General features: G+C 50.9%; 1 protein-coding gene across 1 annotated transcript in view; it reads right to left on the bottom strand.

Annotated features, from left to right (window-relative positions):
* Nucleotides 1–17,389, bottom strand: part of LOC112947562 (histone-lysine N-methyltransferase SETD2-like) — a 37,886-nt gene extending 20,497 nt beyond the window's left edge. Inside the window, exons 1-10 of the mRNA XM_026039673.1 lie at nt 17,360–17,389; nt 12,310–16,688; nt 10,889–11,020; nt 10,218–10,346; nt 7,352–7,475; nt 6,053–6,130; nt 5,689–5,786; nt 3,594–3,720; nt 2,251–2,385; nt 1,531–1,659 (exon numbers count right to left, since the gene is read on the bottom strand). Of these exons, the coding sequence (XP_025895458.1) occupies nt 1,531–1,659; nt 2,251–2,385; nt 3,594–3,720; nt 5,689–5,786; nt 6,053–6,130; nt 7,352–7,475; nt 10,218–10,346; nt 10,889–11,020; nt 12,310–16,688; nt 17,360–17,389 (5,361 nt within the window). The remainder of the gene's footprint in view (nt 1–1,530; nt 1,660–2,250; nt 2,386–3,593; nt 3,721–5,688; nt 5,787–6,052; nt 6,131–7,351; nt 7,476–10,217; nt 10,347–10,888; nt 11,021–12,309; nt 16,689–17,359) is intronic.
* Between the last annotated feature and the right edge of the window lie 908 nt (nt 17,390–18,297).

Raw genomic sequence — 18,297 nt, 5'->3', positions numbered from 1 at the left:
GATGTTTGCACAAGAGTTAGGCTTAATTTTACACTATGATTTGCACCTTCATGGAGAGAAGAAATAGTCATTTCGTGCATTTCCCAAACCAGTCCTTGAGGACTGAGGGACAGCAGATGCTTTCGCAGCGTTACGCTGCCTTCTGCCACTGACATGGGATGGCCAAAGACCAATTCTCCTGAAAAAGAGGAGAATTCGTCTAAAAAAGAGGAGAATTGGTCTCCTCAGCTTAAAAATAAATAAATAAAAATAAAATATAAGAAGACAAGGCAGAGGTTGGAGTGGAGACAGAGCCACCACTACTGTAGCCACTCAAAGTCATCCTCGTAGACCCTGGGGCAGGGGGACTCTGGGTTTGTGGTCACTGAGGTTGAATGGCTGAATCTGGTCCAAATGAAAGAGGGGAAAAGCAAAGTCCAACCCGAGCAAAGGCGGTCCAAAACTGAGCAGCTTCCCCCTCGGACCTGTGCGATGACCGAGTAGCTCTTGTACCTTGTATCTCCGGGAGTACAGAGGCAGGAACCACACAGATAATTGCAGCCCTCCCTCAGGGCGATGTCTGCAATATTTAAGACGTGGGATGGACTCTGCCTGCCCTGAAGGAGCAAACCGCAGCTCTAACAACCGTGGTGCCAAGTGTGGTTGCTACGAGAGTGTAGTCACACCTTGTGGTGAGGACTTGGTGTGGAAGTGGTGGCCCGAGCAGACCGCCCTGCCACCCTTCCCCACCACGCAGGCTGCTCGAGAAGAGAGCAGAAATCGTCCTGCTGCATCAACCCAAAAAGGAGAGCTGGGTGGGCAGATGTTCAGCATCCCCCTCCCACGCCAAGAGCAGAGGGCTCAACGGAGGCGTTGGGAGGTGACAAAGTCAATCCTCGGCCTTCTGCCACCAGCAGCGGCTGAGGGGGCCGTTGGGCAGCTTCCCATGCGGGGATGGGAGGGATGAGCACAACAGAAGTCGGTCAACACAGCTCGGAAAAACCTGTCACCATCAGCGTGTCACCGTCAGCAGGAGAACAGGCAACACCCGAGGGCTGAAGCTCCTGCAGCTTCTGCTCTCCTGTTTGGCATTGGGGACTGCAAAAGCCTCTTTAAAGCCCCAAGCCAAGTTCTTGGAGAAGTGGCTTCACGAAAGGAAGCGCCACATGATGCTCGCGTGCAACGCGTGTGCAGAAAACCAAAACCCAAGTTCTGCTCGAGCTTGTCCAACCTCCAGCACCGTCCCCAACAGGCACCAGGGATCTTCTTGAAGCCTGGCTTTTGTCACTAGCTCAGAAATCTGCGGGAAAACCACAAATTCTTTCCATGTGTTTAGAACCTCCCTCCAAGCGGGAATTTCAGAGGGCGACGCCGGCGGTACCTGCCGCTTATTTTCACGAACACATCATGCAAGAGTTACATCCAAAGGGGAAAAAAGATTAAAAACACTAAATAAAATCAACATGCTTCCTGTGAGCAATTAGCAAAGCTGCTTCCAGAGCTTCCCGCACGCAAAGAGGGACCCTGGCCACCCTCGAGGGAGCGACTGACCTCCAGCTGCAGCTTCAGGTTGTTGGCGGTGCTTCCCCTCCCGTCGCCCAGCTCCGTCATCCAAATCCAGAGGAGGGACAGGCCGTGGCACTCGAGGAAGGACTTCAGGCAGGTCTGCGAGTGCGTGTTCTAGGGGAGCCGAAAGTAGGGAAAATCCATGGGAGAAGGCCAAAAAAACCCTTTGGTTTTCACACATCGACACAACCAACTACCGCACCAGGTATATATCCATATACATCACCCATAAAATTCACTGCTACTAAAAAACCACACAAAGTCAAAGGTAAAAAATCAGGATAATCTTGGAGATAAGCGAGCCATGGGGTTAAGCTGGCAAAGATGGGCTTTCTAAATTCCTTCTGCGAAGCTCTGAGCAGCTCAGCCTCTCTGGAGAGAAGCATTCGCTCTCATTTCAATCCTTTCCTGCTCCCCACAGAATCACAGAACGCTGGAGGTTGGATGGGACCTCTAAAAACTCCTGGTGAAAAGAACATTTAGGCACATTTGTTGCACCAAATAAGGACCAAGCAAAGGGCCAGGATCACACGTGGTCTATAAACCAAGCAGAATTGGTGCTTTGTGTATAGACCCGCGTGATTGATCTTGTGTGTGGTGTGCTGGCACAACCATCCAACCTTTAAGCTCTTCTCCTAACAAGGCTTGAACTCTCTTGTTCAAAAAGCAAGAGGTCCCTTGGTGTTGCAGTCGAGATCTCCTCACCTGTATGAGTTTGAGGCAGGTAAGCTTCTGCTCCAATGTCTCGATCCGAACCATCAAGCGGGATAAACTGAGAACCTGGTTCTTATCCGAGAGGCCCTCGCCGTTCTCCAGCAGGGCTTCCAGCTCCCCATCCACCTACCAGGGCAAAAAAGACAGTTTTCAGGTCACACCAGGCTTGCAAAATGCCTCCCTACAAGATGGTAAAGATATTTTGTCGCCTGGTTTTGGGAGGCAGAACAAGCCACCCTCGGACAGCTCTCAAATACTGGAAGGAAAAAAGTCTGGCTTTAATTTGTCTGGGTTTGCTGGGTTTCCTTTTATCTTCCACACTGTTTAGAGCTTAAATGTGGCTAAAAAAAGGGGCATTTTTCACACTGGCTGCATTTACATCTGCAGAAGTGGAAAATACGGAGGGAATACAAGGGAATCCTCGAGCTCTAACACAAACTTCCCCTAAGGAGCAGCAGAAAAATCTAAGGAAATTTGCTGAAAAGGGCTATTTTTGAGTGGCTGGGCAAAATCAGTGTGCAAGAAGAATAAAATCGCCGCTTTAAGCTGAGAACAAAAGTTTTGTAGGAAGTCAAAAGAATTCATCCAATTTCTTAGCAGCAACCTGTGAAAATTTCCGACAGCCTTTGGTCTGTAAATCCATCACCACAATGCAACGTGGACAGCAGGTTTGTCTAGCCACGTGGAATGGTGAAGAACTACAAAAAAGACTAAAAAGTCTGGATTTATGTTACATATTTCACTTCCCTCTGCAAAGAGAAGTGAAACTGAAGTCAAAAGCAAAGGCGACACATGTTCGTACGAGTTCCTTGAAGCTGCCCTGCCTCTAGGCCAGAGCAATTAGAGATTCCAATTTCACATCTCCGCTCGAAGATGGCAAACAGCTGCGCCGTTTGCACCGTCAAACATCTGATCGTGTCCTAAAAGGAAAGGCTGCCTTTCCCTGGAGCTTAGAAATCACATAAAATTATCAAAAATAAGTAAATCGGAGAGTTCAGCGGGCTTTTCCTTAGCTAAAAAGGCTGGAGGATTCGTGACTCTGGTCAAGGTGTGCAGTCAAACACTGCAAGTGCAAGAATGCCTCTCTGGTGGCACTTTATATTCAGTAAACAAGAGCCAAAAAATGTGCATTTAACTAAAACTCCAGAAAATGCAGGTTTGGGGCCGAAAAGAAATAAAACGATGCAGATATGTTCGTGGGAACGGGTTTTGAGGCTGTTATCAGCCTCAAACAGAGGCTGCTCTACAAAGGGGCCCTGGAGATTCCTAGAAAGAGGCGACGTCCCAGGTGACCTTCGGTTGACGCTCCCCCTTAGGGGCACGAGGGCACCCACCGAGTCCTTCTTGCGGGAGCGCTCCTTCTTCATCTTGCCTCCCGCCGCTCGGATGCTGACCCGGTTCTCTCCGCCGAGGTAGCCGCGGCAGTTGGCTGAGCCACAGAAACACTTCTGGGCCTCCTTGCTGTCCACGGGCACAAGAAACACAGCAGTTTAGTACCAGTTCAATCATAGGCTCCATAAAGTCGTTTCTTTAATCTTTAATCTAACTTTAATCTAACTCTTAAGGGTCTCATGGTCTTGCCGTGAGGAAAGATCATGCAGAACCACCTCTTCTCCCTCCTTCCCCTTAGTGTCCAACGTCTGCTAAGGAAAACTGCCTTTCACAGACCACCAGGATAATATAATGGGTTGGAAGAAGGCCTGCCTTGTATTGCTCCACACACAAGAAGGAACACGGTGCAGATCCATGGATGCAGTAAGAGACTGAGGTGGAAGACTTCCTTTCTAGCATGGATATACAGCAGTGGACAAGAGGAGAGAGTTTAGAAACTCCAGTGAGATGGGGAATATTCTCGCTGAACATGAGCTTTTAAATAAACTAATATTGCAAATCAATTCTCCATCAGAGAGGCTCCTAACAGGCCCATAATCCTAAACGCTCATGGTTTTGACTGAGCCCAAGTAATCTAGACGTGACTGCGGTTACGGTGTATAGATTGGCTTGCAAAGCAGATCTACCTCCCTCCTAAGTGCCTCTGTCTTCTGGCTCACACCACAAACACTGCTTGGCCTTCTAATAAAGAACAAAAACCTGTGGCTCCCCTTCCATGGTGACATTCTGGGATCAGCTCCTAACAAACCGACTGGAAGCTCAAGGCCAACTCAGCTGCTGAAAGGCACTTCAGAAGTCACAGTAAATGGAAGAAGGAGCCACCAGGGCTTTTTCCTAGGAGACCATGTGTAAGATGAGTCTGCCCTACAGAAGTTGATGGATCCAGCACATCTCATGTCTTGGCATGGGAGAAGCAGCTTCCAGAGGGACCTCAGTCTTGGTCAAGAGCAGAGGGACCCCAAAAAAGCTGCTTGGACTGGGGCACCTTATGTTTCGCTGCCCCAGTCCAGGCAGACAATTCCCACGCAGGGAACAAACTGAGTCAGAAATCAGAAGCCATCTGTTATCAAAAATAAATAACATTTTAAAAGGTCAGCGCCTCATTAATATTTGTGACCTGAAGCTACATGAGAGCAGCTGACACGTAAATGCAAGTAATTTTATAATGCAACTAAAAATTCATTCCTGGTTCTTCAGCTTACAGAGAGAACCCTGCTGCTGGAGAGGGCAGGATCCAGAAGGGAAGTAAGAACAACTTGTTAAACAAGGCTGTTCAGCAAGAATAGCTTCTTTCTTTGTATAATTACGAAGAAATGCTGCATAATTATAAAAAAATGGCTCTAGAATTAAGCTACGGGTTGCTTCAGACTGTCAGAATCTAGTTGGAGCTAATCACGTGAAAAAGAGAGGCGAGAGAAATATTCCACCAAACGCCTCAACGGGCAGGAATATAAAATATTCCACTCTTAAGCTCGGAAAGGAGAGCTGAGGAGGGAATGCTTAGGAAAAGGAAAAATCAACTAAAGCTACAAAGCCCCCACCGTAGCTCTCAGAGGTGCTGCAGTGAGATAGGAAGAAGCCACACGCTACCTGCTAGGTTTTTACAGCTCCACAACTATTTGCAAAGCCGTAAAATCCCGGTGGGCACGGAAGGAAGGAGGAGTGTAACTCAAGGGTCACTACAAAGCCAGGAGCTGGGGCCATTAATAATTAGACAGAGGAAAGCAGGAGGCAAGATAATTATCTGGGAAACTTCCATGGGGCAGAGGATGGTATGAAGGGGGAGAAAAAACCCATAAAGTGCAACTGGGAAAACGTATAAATTCAACAGAAAGCTCCCAATCTTTTGCGTTAGAAATAAACTTTATCCAAACGGCTTTGTTTTTTTTTTTTAAATAGGTGAATTCCAGCTCGTTTGCAACTGCTGAGCATTAGATGAGGTTTTCCAACAGTGCGTTTTGCAACGGGATTTCCTCACGGCGTCCACGCTTCCCAAATGCCCCTTGTGGAAATGGGGAGCCCAGCGGCGGGACGTACCCGTATCTCTGAAACTGGTAGTCGAACGTCAGCTCGGAGCCCGACGGGACCAGCTTGGTGGTGAAAAATCCAACCCGGAGCTGCCCGTTCACAGTCCACTGCAGCGAGGGAAAAACAGGGTTAACAACAGTCATTGCAACAGCCGGGCCCGCGGACACGGCGCGCGCGTTAAGGACACGGATCCCTCGGAAAAGCGGCCGGAGGGAATTGCAAATTTGCAACGGGAATCACCAGTGCTCGCCCATTTCAAAGGCGGCTGTTTGCATCGGCCTAAGGAGTTGAAAAAGGGAAGAGGGGAAGGAAAAGCAGGAGATAAAGATGAAGGAGCAGCGCGTTTCGCTGGGGGCTTTGATCCCGCGTTTACCTTTTGTGTCTCGCAGTTTGGTTCACAGCTGTGGTTCATAAAACGAGAGCAGTTTCCTTTCTGGGTAGCATCTATTATCTAAAGAGAAAAGCAAGAGCAAACTGAGCAAATTAGGCCTCCCTTGGGCTGCCTCCCTCTGCGCCCATGTTGTATTATCAAGGTGAGGGGCACCACGGTGATCACCCTTTCCATCTCCAGCTAGCAGCTTTATTTGGTTTGCAGAGCGTGGCTTTTGTAGTGGTAAAAGTGCCCCAAAAATAAAGGAAATGCCATGAAACTGTTATGCAGGCTCTGCTTCCTGTTACAGGTTGGGAAAATGTTCCTCAGTTTAGGTGATTCTTGACTTTTGAAGGGCAGTTTTCAACCCTGTGATACACTGAACACAGTGAACACTTCTGCCACGCAGATAAAGGATCATTTTGGCCAGGATAATTCTGCCCTCCCTGCCACAGCCGGGTGAAATATTCCCCTGCACCCCCTTGTGACTGCACAACAATCCCACGGGCAGCTGCAGAAACCACTTCCTTGCAGGAAAAAATAGGAAAAAAACCCCAAAAGGATTTGGAGTATTTTAAGTGATTTTACTCTAAAGATATCAAGACACCCAAAAAAACCAAAGCAAGCAGAAAGTGGTATTAAATTTCTACTTCTTCATATGCCTCTCGGCGAGGTAGGGCCCACTGCTCAGGACAGGCAGCTCGGCACATCCCTGCACTTGCAGCTACAGAATTCAGTAGATCTGAAATAGCTGGAGCAGATATAAATAATGAAGAACTCGGGGTACATAAATATTTCAATGGCAGTACACCGTACAGAGCGATTCCAGCAGGCCGATTTAAGATGGTTCTGTGAGCAGAGCAAGGGAATTTGGTTGCTCATGGACATGTTTTCTGGTTCCCTGCAGTGTCCAAGCAGGGCGAGTTCAATGGGAGGCGTTTACCCAGCTGGGACACAGATGTGGCTTTGCTGCCACGTGGAAGGGGTGGGCCCGTGCTCCATCCCTTCCCTTGCTGGGGACACTGGCAGCATCTCCTCTCGGTTGGGCCACCTACCCTAAGGCAACGGGACACGGTCGAGCGTCTCCAAGACGTCTGATCAACCAGCTTGAAACCGAGGAAAGGGTCAAAAAACATGTGATATGACAACACAAGCCCTAAATTTCCTTTCCTCCACTTAAAATAGCTTCAGGAGAAGTCTATTTGACTTGAGTCACCAAAAAGTCACTTTCTAGGCCCAGTACCTTCAGGCCAAGTCAGCACTGCAGGTCACTAGGGCCAAGCTCCTCAGGGCCCCGCTCACCTCATCGTTCTTCAAGGCCATAAAATAATAGTGGATGTTCTTGTTCCGAGCATACTCCTTCACCCGGGCCTTGAATTCCTTGTGATCCAACACCTCTCCGCAATACTCCAACACAAACGTGTTCCTGCAAAGCCCAAGGGGAAAGAGCGTTGAGTGCGCTTAGTAACACACAGAAAACACTGAGAAAACTATTGGTTTTGACACCAGCTCTCAGAATGGTTTTGCAGTCTTTTGTTACAGCCTGGATTTTTATATTTAGCACAGCCTTCCTTAACCATTTTAACCCCCCAAATTAACTTCTTTTTTGACACTATCACAAGAAGAAAATGAGGAGTGTGAAGAGAATATGGACCGGCAGGTTGGTCTCCTAAACTGATGCAGGAAGTCTGTCTGCATCCTGCTGATCTGGTGGGTGAACTGAGGAGTTAATGAAATATCCTCCCTAACCCTAGGAAAGACAAATGTGAAGCCAGAGGTGGAAGAGAGCAACTTCTTACCCACAAACACTCAGGAACAGCAAAGGGACAACTCCTGCATGGCATTCAGCCCCTCGTGAGTGTTGTGGTTGCCCTGGAGCCCATCCAGGGAACCATGGAACCACAGAAGGGTTGAGGTCAGCAGGAACCGTTGGAGATCACCTGGACCAACCTCCTGCTCCAGCAGGTCACCTAATACATGTGGCACAGGGTGGTGTCCCGGTGGCTTTGAACCTCTCCAGGGAAGGAGGCTCCACAACCTGTTCCAGGGCTCTGTCACCGCCAAAGTCAAGAAGTTTCTCCTCATATTTAGGTGGAGCTTCCTCTCCAGCCTACATTTATAAACTCTTCCCCTACCTCCATGTCCACCAAGCAAGGCACCTGTCCTGCTAATCTGCTCCTCCAGCTGTTGACACAGCCTCATCTTTCTCGTGCCACCTCTTGTAGAGCAGATGGAGCCTTCCCAAGTCTGCATATACCGACCATCAACATAAAGGTGTCACCAACACTGTTGCTCGAGACAAACAGAAACCAGCCCAAAGTGCTGACCACAAATCTCCAAGTCTAACAAAGAACATCAGAACATCATGATGGTGAGGAGCACTGAGCTAGAAACACCTTCAAATGCTCATTAGAGGGGACTGACCTTCCTCTGGGCATACAATCTCCACCCTTTATCAGTCTTTGTGATCTTCTCATGGTGGGACAACTAACCAGAGAAGGTTGTCCTCTCCTAGAACAAGCTGCAGCTCCTCTGCAATTTCCTGCTGCTCTCCAAACCTTTTTCCAAAGGAGATTTTTCGGAAGGGTGCATGCAGAAAGATAAGCAATATTCCAGGCAGCACCAAGCATCAGGTCTCCACATCAAGCTGGTGGGGAGCCATATCCAAACGCCTTGACATTTATGGGCCAAATTCAACGGAGAGTTCTGCAGACCTTGCCTTCCCAAGCAAGAAAGCCACAACCAGCCAACCTAACAACAAGCAACAACGTCAAATAAAAACGGGTCTCTCAAGTCTATACGGGGCAGCAGCAGGGCCGCTTCTGTGGCCAGCAGTGCTGCTTCACAGCCTTAAACCTACAACCCTACCCCAAGGAGAGTCAAAAAAATCACTTTTTGACAGATTTTTGTGATTTTTTTGACAAAAACTCACCAAAAAAAAAAAAAAGATTTTTTTTTGTCTTCAACAGAAGAAAAAACAAACCTGAGTTTCCAGGGAAACACTATGAAAAATCCTGCATTGCACTGGATATTTTTGCAGTCAAATTTGAGCCCGACTGCCCGAAATCTCGCAGAGTTTCAGGTGCTTGAGGCTGAGCAGACCCATCGCGCCCTCCTACAGCCCTTGGGAGTGTAAATGCCACAGAGGCCGGTGAAACCCGGGGCACGTCCCCATGAGACGCTTCCACAGCTACCTATCCAAGTCCCTTGCTGCTCATCTGCAGGTCCTGTGCGGATCTGCGAAGACACCCAGACCATCTCAGAGCAGCTAGAACATGTTGCCAAGACCATCATGAGACAACACCAGCTTGGTGGCCCATCTACCCAGCTGCCAAAGAAGGCATTCCCAGCTTAAATCCTGCTCCCACCACACCTAGGTCATAGCACTATTGTCCTGTTATGATCTTCCTTCCCAGTGACACTCACTTTCTAGCAAAATAGCCTCAGGACAGGGCTCTAATTCCCTCAAAAATGGTACCTAGACTGTCACCAACCTGGGAGGAGGCCTATGGGCTCTGAAGTGGTTCATTCTTGGGTCTGGGCCAGCCAGCTCCTTCATGGCCAGAAACGCTAGATTAAGGCACAGAGCCAAGCCTAAGGAGTTTGCACACAAAGCATTAAATGAGGATAGTTTCATTAACCTATAGTTTTTTTGCACAAGTTGGTTTAGCTAAATGGAGACACACCAAGAACTGACTCAAATCTGTAGGCACTGCTGATGCAAAGCTACCAGTTAGAAGCACAGTAGTTGTGCTTCTAGACCACGGAAGACCAGAAGATCTCCATGGGCTCTTCATCAACGGAGCAGGAGGAAGGCTCACAAGAGGGTAAATTCCACAGAGGTGGAGAGAGGAAACACAAAAACATGGTTTCTGTAGAGCAACGCAACAGAGAAACGCAGGGAGAACACAGAGCAAGCCCAAGTTGAAGCTAAGCCAAGGCCACTACCCAAACCCTCCTGAAAGGAGGTGGCCACACAGTAAAGCCAGAGTGGGAGATCAAATACAAAATCAGAGGATATGTACGTGCAGATAACTCAGGTAAGAGCGTGAGGATAACGTATAAAACTGGAGAAAATTCAGTTAATCTGCTCATGTCAATGAAATAAAGAAAATGATGGCAATTTTTTTTGCACGATGAGAAGGTCATCTGAAGAGCAAACGCTTACGATGGGAGATCTTTGGCAGCTCTGAGCCCCCAACCTTTCTTCTCAGTGAGGATCACTTCAACATCCGCGTGCTGTTTCTTCTGGAACCGCCTGTTGGAACAGTAGTCACCATTGGGGCACCTAGAAGAACTGAGCGAAGGAAAAGGAACAGATCAATTCCCAGCAGGACGAGCTCAGATGGGAAACGGAGAAAAAGAAATGGTAATAAATTCAGTGTAAAACTATCAAGCATGTTTTGCTATAAAAAGTAAAAGCATCTGACTGCCAGCATGCAAATGCAGACAATTTATTTTGGGAAGGAAGATAAAACACTTTCCATCTGAAGGCCACCATACTTCTACGCCATGAAACTAAAATGGACTAAAATGGCCTCTTCTCTTCACGTTTTGATGGTTTTTTCCCAAGAGACCTCCCCTTGCTTTGCCTCTAGGGCAAAGCAAAGGACAAAGTGGAGGGTGGCTGCCAAGTTAATTTCTTGCCTTCCACCCCAGCTGGTCCCAGGGCTCCTGCCAAGGAGAAGATCCATTGACCATTGGGGCCCTCTTTGTGGATCAACCCACACAGACAGGCAGGGCAAAGAGAAATGCGACAACTTGGTGCCGCTGCCTGGGACAGCAGTGGCTTCACCCAAGTCCCCCGAGGCCACCAAGCCGTCAAGGGGTGGCACTTACCACTCTATCATAAGCAGCCGATTGAGACAGTCCTCGCCACAGGCGACCTCCCCTTGGGCTCGCTCTTCTTTGGAGAGAGGAGGGCACTCGCACAGCATTCGCTTGATATCCCGGTGAGATTTGTTCTTCTTCCTACATTGAGCACAAATTGGGCTACAGGTTAGGCAGGGCTTGGACACAGAAATGCCCCTCGGTCTTCATCTGTTGTTCCTGGAGGCAACTCAGCTCCTCCTTAGAAGCTGAGCAGATGGGGCATGGTTGGACAGCCGCGCAAGAAGGTCCGAGGGCAGCCAAGGAGACCCTGCTGGTTTGCAGGTGCAAAGTGGTGGCTTTCTGAGGACACCAGATGATTTCTAAGACCTGCCAGAATAACTGGGCGCCATCTCCCCAGCGCACACAACCCAGGTCTGCTTCCAGCATCCACGTGTACGTATGTACACAGATACAACAAAGGAAGGACCTAAATCCCTTCACTTTGTCATATAAGAACTGAATTTCCAGAAAAGTCCTAATTTTATAGGGAGATGATTTCTTGCCACACAGCACCACAGAGCTTGTTTCAACGGATAAATTTTTCACTATCCTCTCTTGAAATACTTTACTCCATACTAGTGCATACTATATTCTACAGTATTCTATATTCTATGCCAGTTATAACAACATACAGGGACAAACTCCAGAAGCCCGTTCCAATCTCAGCCATTCCCTAATATTTCCCTTCTTTCCTCTGGTTCACAAGCCAGGAGAAAAATCGTCTAAAATCTTCTAAAAGATCTTCTAAATATTAACGTCTTCAAAAATATTTGCACATAAACCACATACAACTTGAAAAGTGTGTTTTGTTTAGAACAGGAACTCAGGGGTAAGGGGTCTATACACAGGTCTATATACTCTTAAACTTAAAAGACATTTTGTGCATTCTCAAGTGAAGTCAAACACTGCAACTGAAGAGGAGCCTGAAGAAGTGCTCAAGACTTGTGAGCGATATCCAAAGGGGAGATATGTTCTGGGGAAGGCTGAAGGTGGTTCAACTTTGAAGCAATACAATTACTAGCCATTTCTAAAGCTCAAAAAAAGTGTGTTTTTCCCCCCCAAAATCATATCCTGTTCAATATTCCCATGGAAAAGACTAATACCCTTCCCATGACCTCCCATCTTTCACTTTTCCTCCCTTTTTTGTGTGTCTGGGAGGCAAGACTCGGTGGGGTTCACAGCACTCGTCCGGTAGCGTCTCCTCCTCTACGGACAACCTGGTAGACGTTGGCCATGCAAGAGTCTTCCCTACCCACTCTCACTGCTCTACTAACTGCCCATTTGGAAGAAAACTAAATAAAAATATATATAAGCTGATATCTAGAAATGCTAGGGGTGAAAAAAATAGTTAAAAAAAAAAAAAAAAAAACAATAAATAAATGAGTTACCTTTCTGTCAAGTACACGTTTTCCTCAATCAGGTCGAAGTAGCAGGGCATTTTCCCTTGCTTGGCAAACTCCTTCCAGCGCTGCGGGTCTCTGAAGTCTTCCATGATACACAACCGGCCAACCATGGAGGAGTCCTGCGGCGAAGAATCCACTTGCTCCCCCTCTGATTTTACCTTCTTCCTCTCCCGTGCCTCTCCATCGCTCTCGGAGTCGCTCTCCACCTCCTGGCGCCTCTTTTTGGGTGGCCCTCGTTCCTTCAGGTCGTTCTTCTCCAAGGCCTTCACCTCCTCCTTCTTCTCACCGACGGCGCCGGCCTCCTTGGTGGAATTACTGCTGATCTCATGTGCCTGCACGGAACCTTGTTCCCGCTCCGCGGGGCCATGGAATGTGCCCGACGGGCTGGGGAAACGAGCCTTGCAGTCGTCATCCCAGCGGTCGTCCTCGTCCTCCTCGTGATCCTCCGTCAAGGAATCCGGGACTTGCCCTTGAGCTCGCTCATAGCTCATCCCAGAAGGCCGGCTCGCGGATCTGGCATCCCAATATCCATTGCCCTGCCAGTAGCTCTGCGAGGCGCCGTAGGCTCCCGCCCCGGGCTGGAGAACGTAACCCGGGTAGACCCCCAAGCTGCTGTCGGGCTGCTGGTAGGTGCTACTGGGCTTCTCCGGCTGGGAAAAGTCCCAGCCGAAACCACCCAAATCCTCCGCCGCATGAAAACCGTCCACCCTGGAGAAGTCTCCGGTTCCCAACTGATTAAGCCCCCCCTTCCCTTGCCTACTGTCCGGTTTGGAAGAACTCGTTTGGGTCTGAGGTTTGTCGGGACCTTCGAAGCTCTCGGGCAGACAAAAGGTCTGCTCTTCCTGCCGGCCCACCAGCTCCTTTAGGATCATCCTCTGCTCCGCGTCGCCTTTTCCGTTGGAATCCGCCGCCAGGTCTGCCTGGCTGGTGCTGTCGACACCGTCGCTCTGCGGCTGGGACGCGTCCACGCGCAGCTCCTCCGCTTCCTTCCTGCTCAGCTCCGTGGATGTCGCGGGGCTCTTGTCCGTCCCGCGAGGAGAACATCTGCTCTCCGCTTGCGGCCCGTTCTTACTCGCCGCGTTCTCCGACCTCTCCTCGTAGTACGGCCGGCTGGACTCGGGCCGCTCGTCGTCCCAGTGGTCCGAGTAGCGCCTAAGCCCCTGGCCGCCCCGAGACGAGCAGGGGCTGCTCTCCTCCGTGGCTATGGTGGAGTTTTTGGGCACCACCACGATGGACTGGAGCCGTTTCCGTGGCACGGCGTCATCAGAATCCGAGTCTTCCGAATCGCTCTCCTCGCTGCCGGCCTCGCTCTCGCTCTCGGCCGTGTCCGAACAGCCGTCGTGGCCGGCGGAGACGCCCTCGGAAGCGTTGCCGCTGCTGTCGCACGTCGCCGCTTGAGCGACCGTTTCTTCCGCCGTGACCACGAGGTCGCAAGACGGATACAAAGCTCCCGAAAAAGCCGAGGCCACCACGGACTCATTCCCTTCGTCCCTCTCCAGGAATATGCCGAGACGCTGCTCATCCGAGCCCGCTCCTCCGGTAGAAACGGCACCTTCTGCTGCTGCTCTCTGCCTGCTCCGGTGTTCCAGGGGCACTTCGGAATAATACGAGTGCTCATCTTGGAATGAGGGCTTTGCTCTCGCCGAATGAAACTCAACGTGCTGGCTACCCAACTCCTGCACCTCTTCGCCTTCGGAAAGCTGCAGCAGCTTCTCGCCTTGATCCGGCGGGGCCCGATCCCACTTGGAAGCGACCCCTTCGTCCGGCTGCTGCGGAACGCCGGGATTGTCCGATTTCACCCTCAGGGAACACCCGTCCTGGGAGGAATCTCTGCTTGAGCTATCCACTGCCAAGCTAAGGCGATGGGAAGGATCCACAGCATCCCGCTCGTCTCCGCAGGCTGCCTTGGAATTCTGCTCCTCCGTGCTCTCGTAACCGCACGTCACCGTTTGCGGCTCCACGGGAACGTCCAGAAAAGCCTCCGAGGTGACTCTGACATCCGCCGCCTCCACTTCAATTTCGACCTCCGAGTGACACAAGGGAGGGGCGGCAGCCTCCGAAACGTAGCAAAAAACGGCTTCTTTGGTTGCGTCGCGCGGAGGCGCCTCCTCATCCGGCTTCCTAAGCCAAGCTGGGCATCGATCCCCATTCCCGAGGGGCAACGGCGCGGCCTCCCCTCTCTGCTCCGCGCCGGGAGCCTCCGCCGCTTTCCAGAGGCTGCTGCACTCGCTGGACTCCACGTGGGACCGGCCCCGCTCCTGCTCCCCGGCTGCAGCCGGGCTCTCGGAGCCGTTGGAGGGCAACGCACACAAAGCCCCGCTGTTCCCCGCGGCGGCCGCTTCCCACCGGCACGGCTCGGAAGAGGCCGCAGCGGCCTCCGCTTTGGAGGCGCCGCACGTCGCCGAGTCCTCACACCTACCTTCAGGGGACCCGTTTATATCGAGGTCCACGGGCAAGTAAGTTCTTAACGGGTCCTGCTTTATCAGCGTCTCCTGTTCCTTAACACTGGCATGGCATTCGTTTCCTATGAGGTCGCCAGATTTGGCGTTAGAAAACCCATCTTTTGGCTCATCTGCCTTTCTAAAAGCGGGCGACTCGTTTAATTGCCTCACCGGAGAAAGTGTCTTTTCCCTTTCCAACTTTTTTGCAAGGGCCGGTCTCGCCTCGCCGCTCCGTAGGCAAGAGGCCTCTAAATCTAGAGAATTAGACTGCTGCTTTAGTTCTTCATTCGATTCTGCACAACAGAAAGAGCTTTTCAATTTTTCAGGCTTTGGCGCTGGGGTCTTTGAAGGGGTGGACTTATAGCGGGAGGAATTCACATTACTGTCAGGTTTAGAATGGGATGTCCCCTTTCGGTAGCCTAAGTCGCTAAGGGGAGAGCACCTTTTGGGGGCTTCGCTTTCCGAAGTCCTTTTGGGATCCCTGTCTGCTTTGGAAGAAGACTTCCCTCTCCTCTCCGCCTCGTGGGACGACTCCGTTTTGCCGTCCCGGTCCGACTTGGAGTAGGACGTCCTCGAGTCGCGGTAGGAGGAGGAGTGGGAGGACGTGCGCCTCGCGTCGCCCGCCCTGGAATGCGTCCTCCTGTACTCCTCCTCGGAATCCGAGCTCTCCCGCGCCCGGCTCTCCGCGTACGAGCGCGAGTACCTCGTCCTCTCCCTGTACGGCGAGCTCCGATGGTAGCGCCGCTCGGATTCGTAGTAGTGCGAGCGCTCCGACCTCGAATAGGAAGAGCTGGTGCGGGAGCTCCGCTCGGAGCGGGAGCGCGAGCGCGAGCGGCTCCGTCTCCTCTCCCTGTCCGACCTGGAGCGGGACGACCCATACCGCGAGTCTCGCTCCGATTTGGAGTAACCCGAGTATTTTTCATCCCGCTCCGACTTGGATCGCGAGGAGGACTTGCCCAGCTCTTCGCCCCTGAGAGAAGTGGAGCTTCTTCTGGAATCTCGCTCCTTTTCCGTGCTCGATATCTTCGGCTCGTGCGACCGCTGGCTGGAGGAAGTCCTCACAGAATCCTCGTCGGATTCAGAGCCGGGGACGGGGCCGTCGGACTGGGAGAACTTCCTCTTCGAAGCCTGTTTCCTAGAGCACAGGGAAGCACCCTTGGAGCTGTCCGAAACTTCATCCTCTCTCCCAATATGGGAATCTTCCTTCGGGGGGGTTATTTCCGCCTGCACGAGCGCGTTTTGAGCTAAATGTTCCTCGGAACTGTGCAACACAGCGTCCTGCCTAACGTCCACATCCGAAGCTTCCTTCGGGACCGCGCGACACGGCTCCTTGGAAGCGGGGACCTCGGCCTCCGCAGGCGGCGACAGCAACAGCGTCGACAACAACGTCACGGGCAGCGGGGACAAGGCTGTCGCGGCAGGAACGGGCGCGGATGCTGGTGGTGACACCGTCGGCACAGGCGGCGGCGGCGGCGTTGACGGGAATTCCGCGGCCACCGGTTCCGTCACCGGCGCCACGGCCGGCGGTGGCGGCAGCGCGGCCACCGGTTTCGCCGTGACGTTAAGCAAATGCTTCTTGAAATGGATCTTCCCCAGCTCTACCTTTGGCTTCGGAGGCGAAGACTCTTCAGGAGCACCAGGAGCGTCCCCCAGGTCCATTCTGATTTTGGGGTTAAAGTCAGCTTGAAGCGGGGCTGCCGGCGAGGGCGGCGTGTCATTTTGCTTCTCGTTTCCGAGAGCGGTCAGAAACCTATTGGGCAAGGTTTTCTTGGTTAAGCTGAAGCTGAAGGACACCTTCTGTCTTCCCTGCTCCTCGAGGTTAACCTTCGTTTTGGTGCCTTTGGGCAGAAAGCGGCTCGAAGCAACCCCTTTGAAGAGCGGCCCTTTGATGAAGCCAGCCTTCGGCACGGTTTCCGTCTTGCTCTGCAACGAAAAAGGAGCAGGGGCCGTTAGGGGAACGAGCAGATTGCTTTTTAAAACCCTCCCCTGCAGAAACATTGGATAATCTTTCTTTTCCTCGGAATTTTTCATGCCAATAAGCTAGAAATTGGTATCGGTGGCTCAAGGGGGAGCCCAGTGACCTTCTGCGCCTGTCTCTGCTAGGACCCAATTCAATGGGATGATCGTTTGGAGCCCTGAGCGAAACTTCCCTTGGGATTTCGGCCCTTTCCTCCCTTGTTGGTGACTCAACCAAACCTTCTCAGGTTTCTTTCTTTCTTACAAAAAAAGATGGGATTCAACCTATGAAGTTAACTGAGGCCGCAGCGCCGCTTTCCCCCATCGGGTTTCTGTGGTCCCAAGTGACAAAACATCCCCCCTGACACCGAGATGCCCTCGTGTGGACACGGAGCAGGTTGAGGGCACCAGGGTTATCAAGGAAAGAACCTCTTCCCTTATGGAATGTGCTTAGAAAGCCTGAGATCAGCCACTTCCAGAGCACAGGATATTTACTTGTCGTGGCGCTTGTCCCGTTGGTTGAAAACTGAAGATTTGTCTTTGCAAAAGCTTCCTCGCTATCCACACCAGCAGAGCAAGCCATTGGCAAGGACAAACACCTGCAAAAAAGGTGTTTCTGGCAATATTCCCAATCCTACCTGCATTAGCTCTAATTGCACTTTGTCCATGGAGCACGCTCTGGACGAGAGGAGCTGCGCGGTCTACAAACCGTATAGAGCAGAGCTTTGGGCTCATAACTACTGCATGAAGACATCCTTGGCAGCACGAGCGGCTTCCTGCAGCCCACTGTGAATTATCGGGCACTTTGTTATCCTTTAACTTCGCTGAAACAATGCGGAGCTGCTAAGGCTGAAGGCTTGGTGGTAAATTATTAAATAAGTCGTTTGGGGGGGATGAAAACCCCATCCCATCTTATTTGCACCCTCAGATGCCACTTATATAAGATTTTGCTTTCTTTCCTTTGGTAAAATGCCTGGGTTTATTAAATTTTGAAGAGTAACACGTCCCGGGCTGCATGTGACCGAATCCTGGCCAATCAGCCCGGTATCACACGCACTTCCCATCATCAGGAATGGGGGTTAACTGCATTTTGGGGGAGGAAAAAGAAAATCTGGCTCCTTTTAGGTATTTCTGAAAGGGCATGCACGGCACAAAGAGGGACCTTGCAAAAAGCGTGTGGCCAAATGCTGCAAAACCGCCTTCCCTGCACTCCTGTTCCTCTGGGAAATACTGTACCTGTTTTCAATAGGATCCGCGTATCATTTTTTAAACCTTAACTAATGCACAAGGGTCTGAAGCACTGCGGGCAAAAAAAACCCGTTTCCCCCTCAATTTACATGTAGTTCTTGGGACCCTGTAGCAGCAAGAGCTCAGGTTTCTACTGTCCCAAATATCCAGATGTCCAACCCAAACTGCAACACAAAAGTGCATCTGACTCCAAATTTGCATTTCCCCACTGTAGCACCTACACAACCGACACATAAATATGAAAATACAGAGCATCAGTAGGAAAAGCTTTCCCAAAAACTTCCATGAAAGCTTTTGGGGAGCTTGGATACATCCCCCCATGTGCAAA

Source organism: Nothoprocta perdicaria, unplaced genomic scaffold (genome assembly GCF_003342845.1).
Source record: "Nothoprocta perdicaria isolate Ctin4 unplaced genomic scaffold, notPer1 scaffold_237, whole genome shotgun sequence".
Classification (NCBI taxonomy): Eukaryota; Metazoa; Chordata; class Aves; order Tinamiformes; family Tinamidae; genus Nothoprocta; species Nothoprocta perdicaria.
This window is presented reverse-complemented; position numbering and strand designations above follow the sequence as displayed.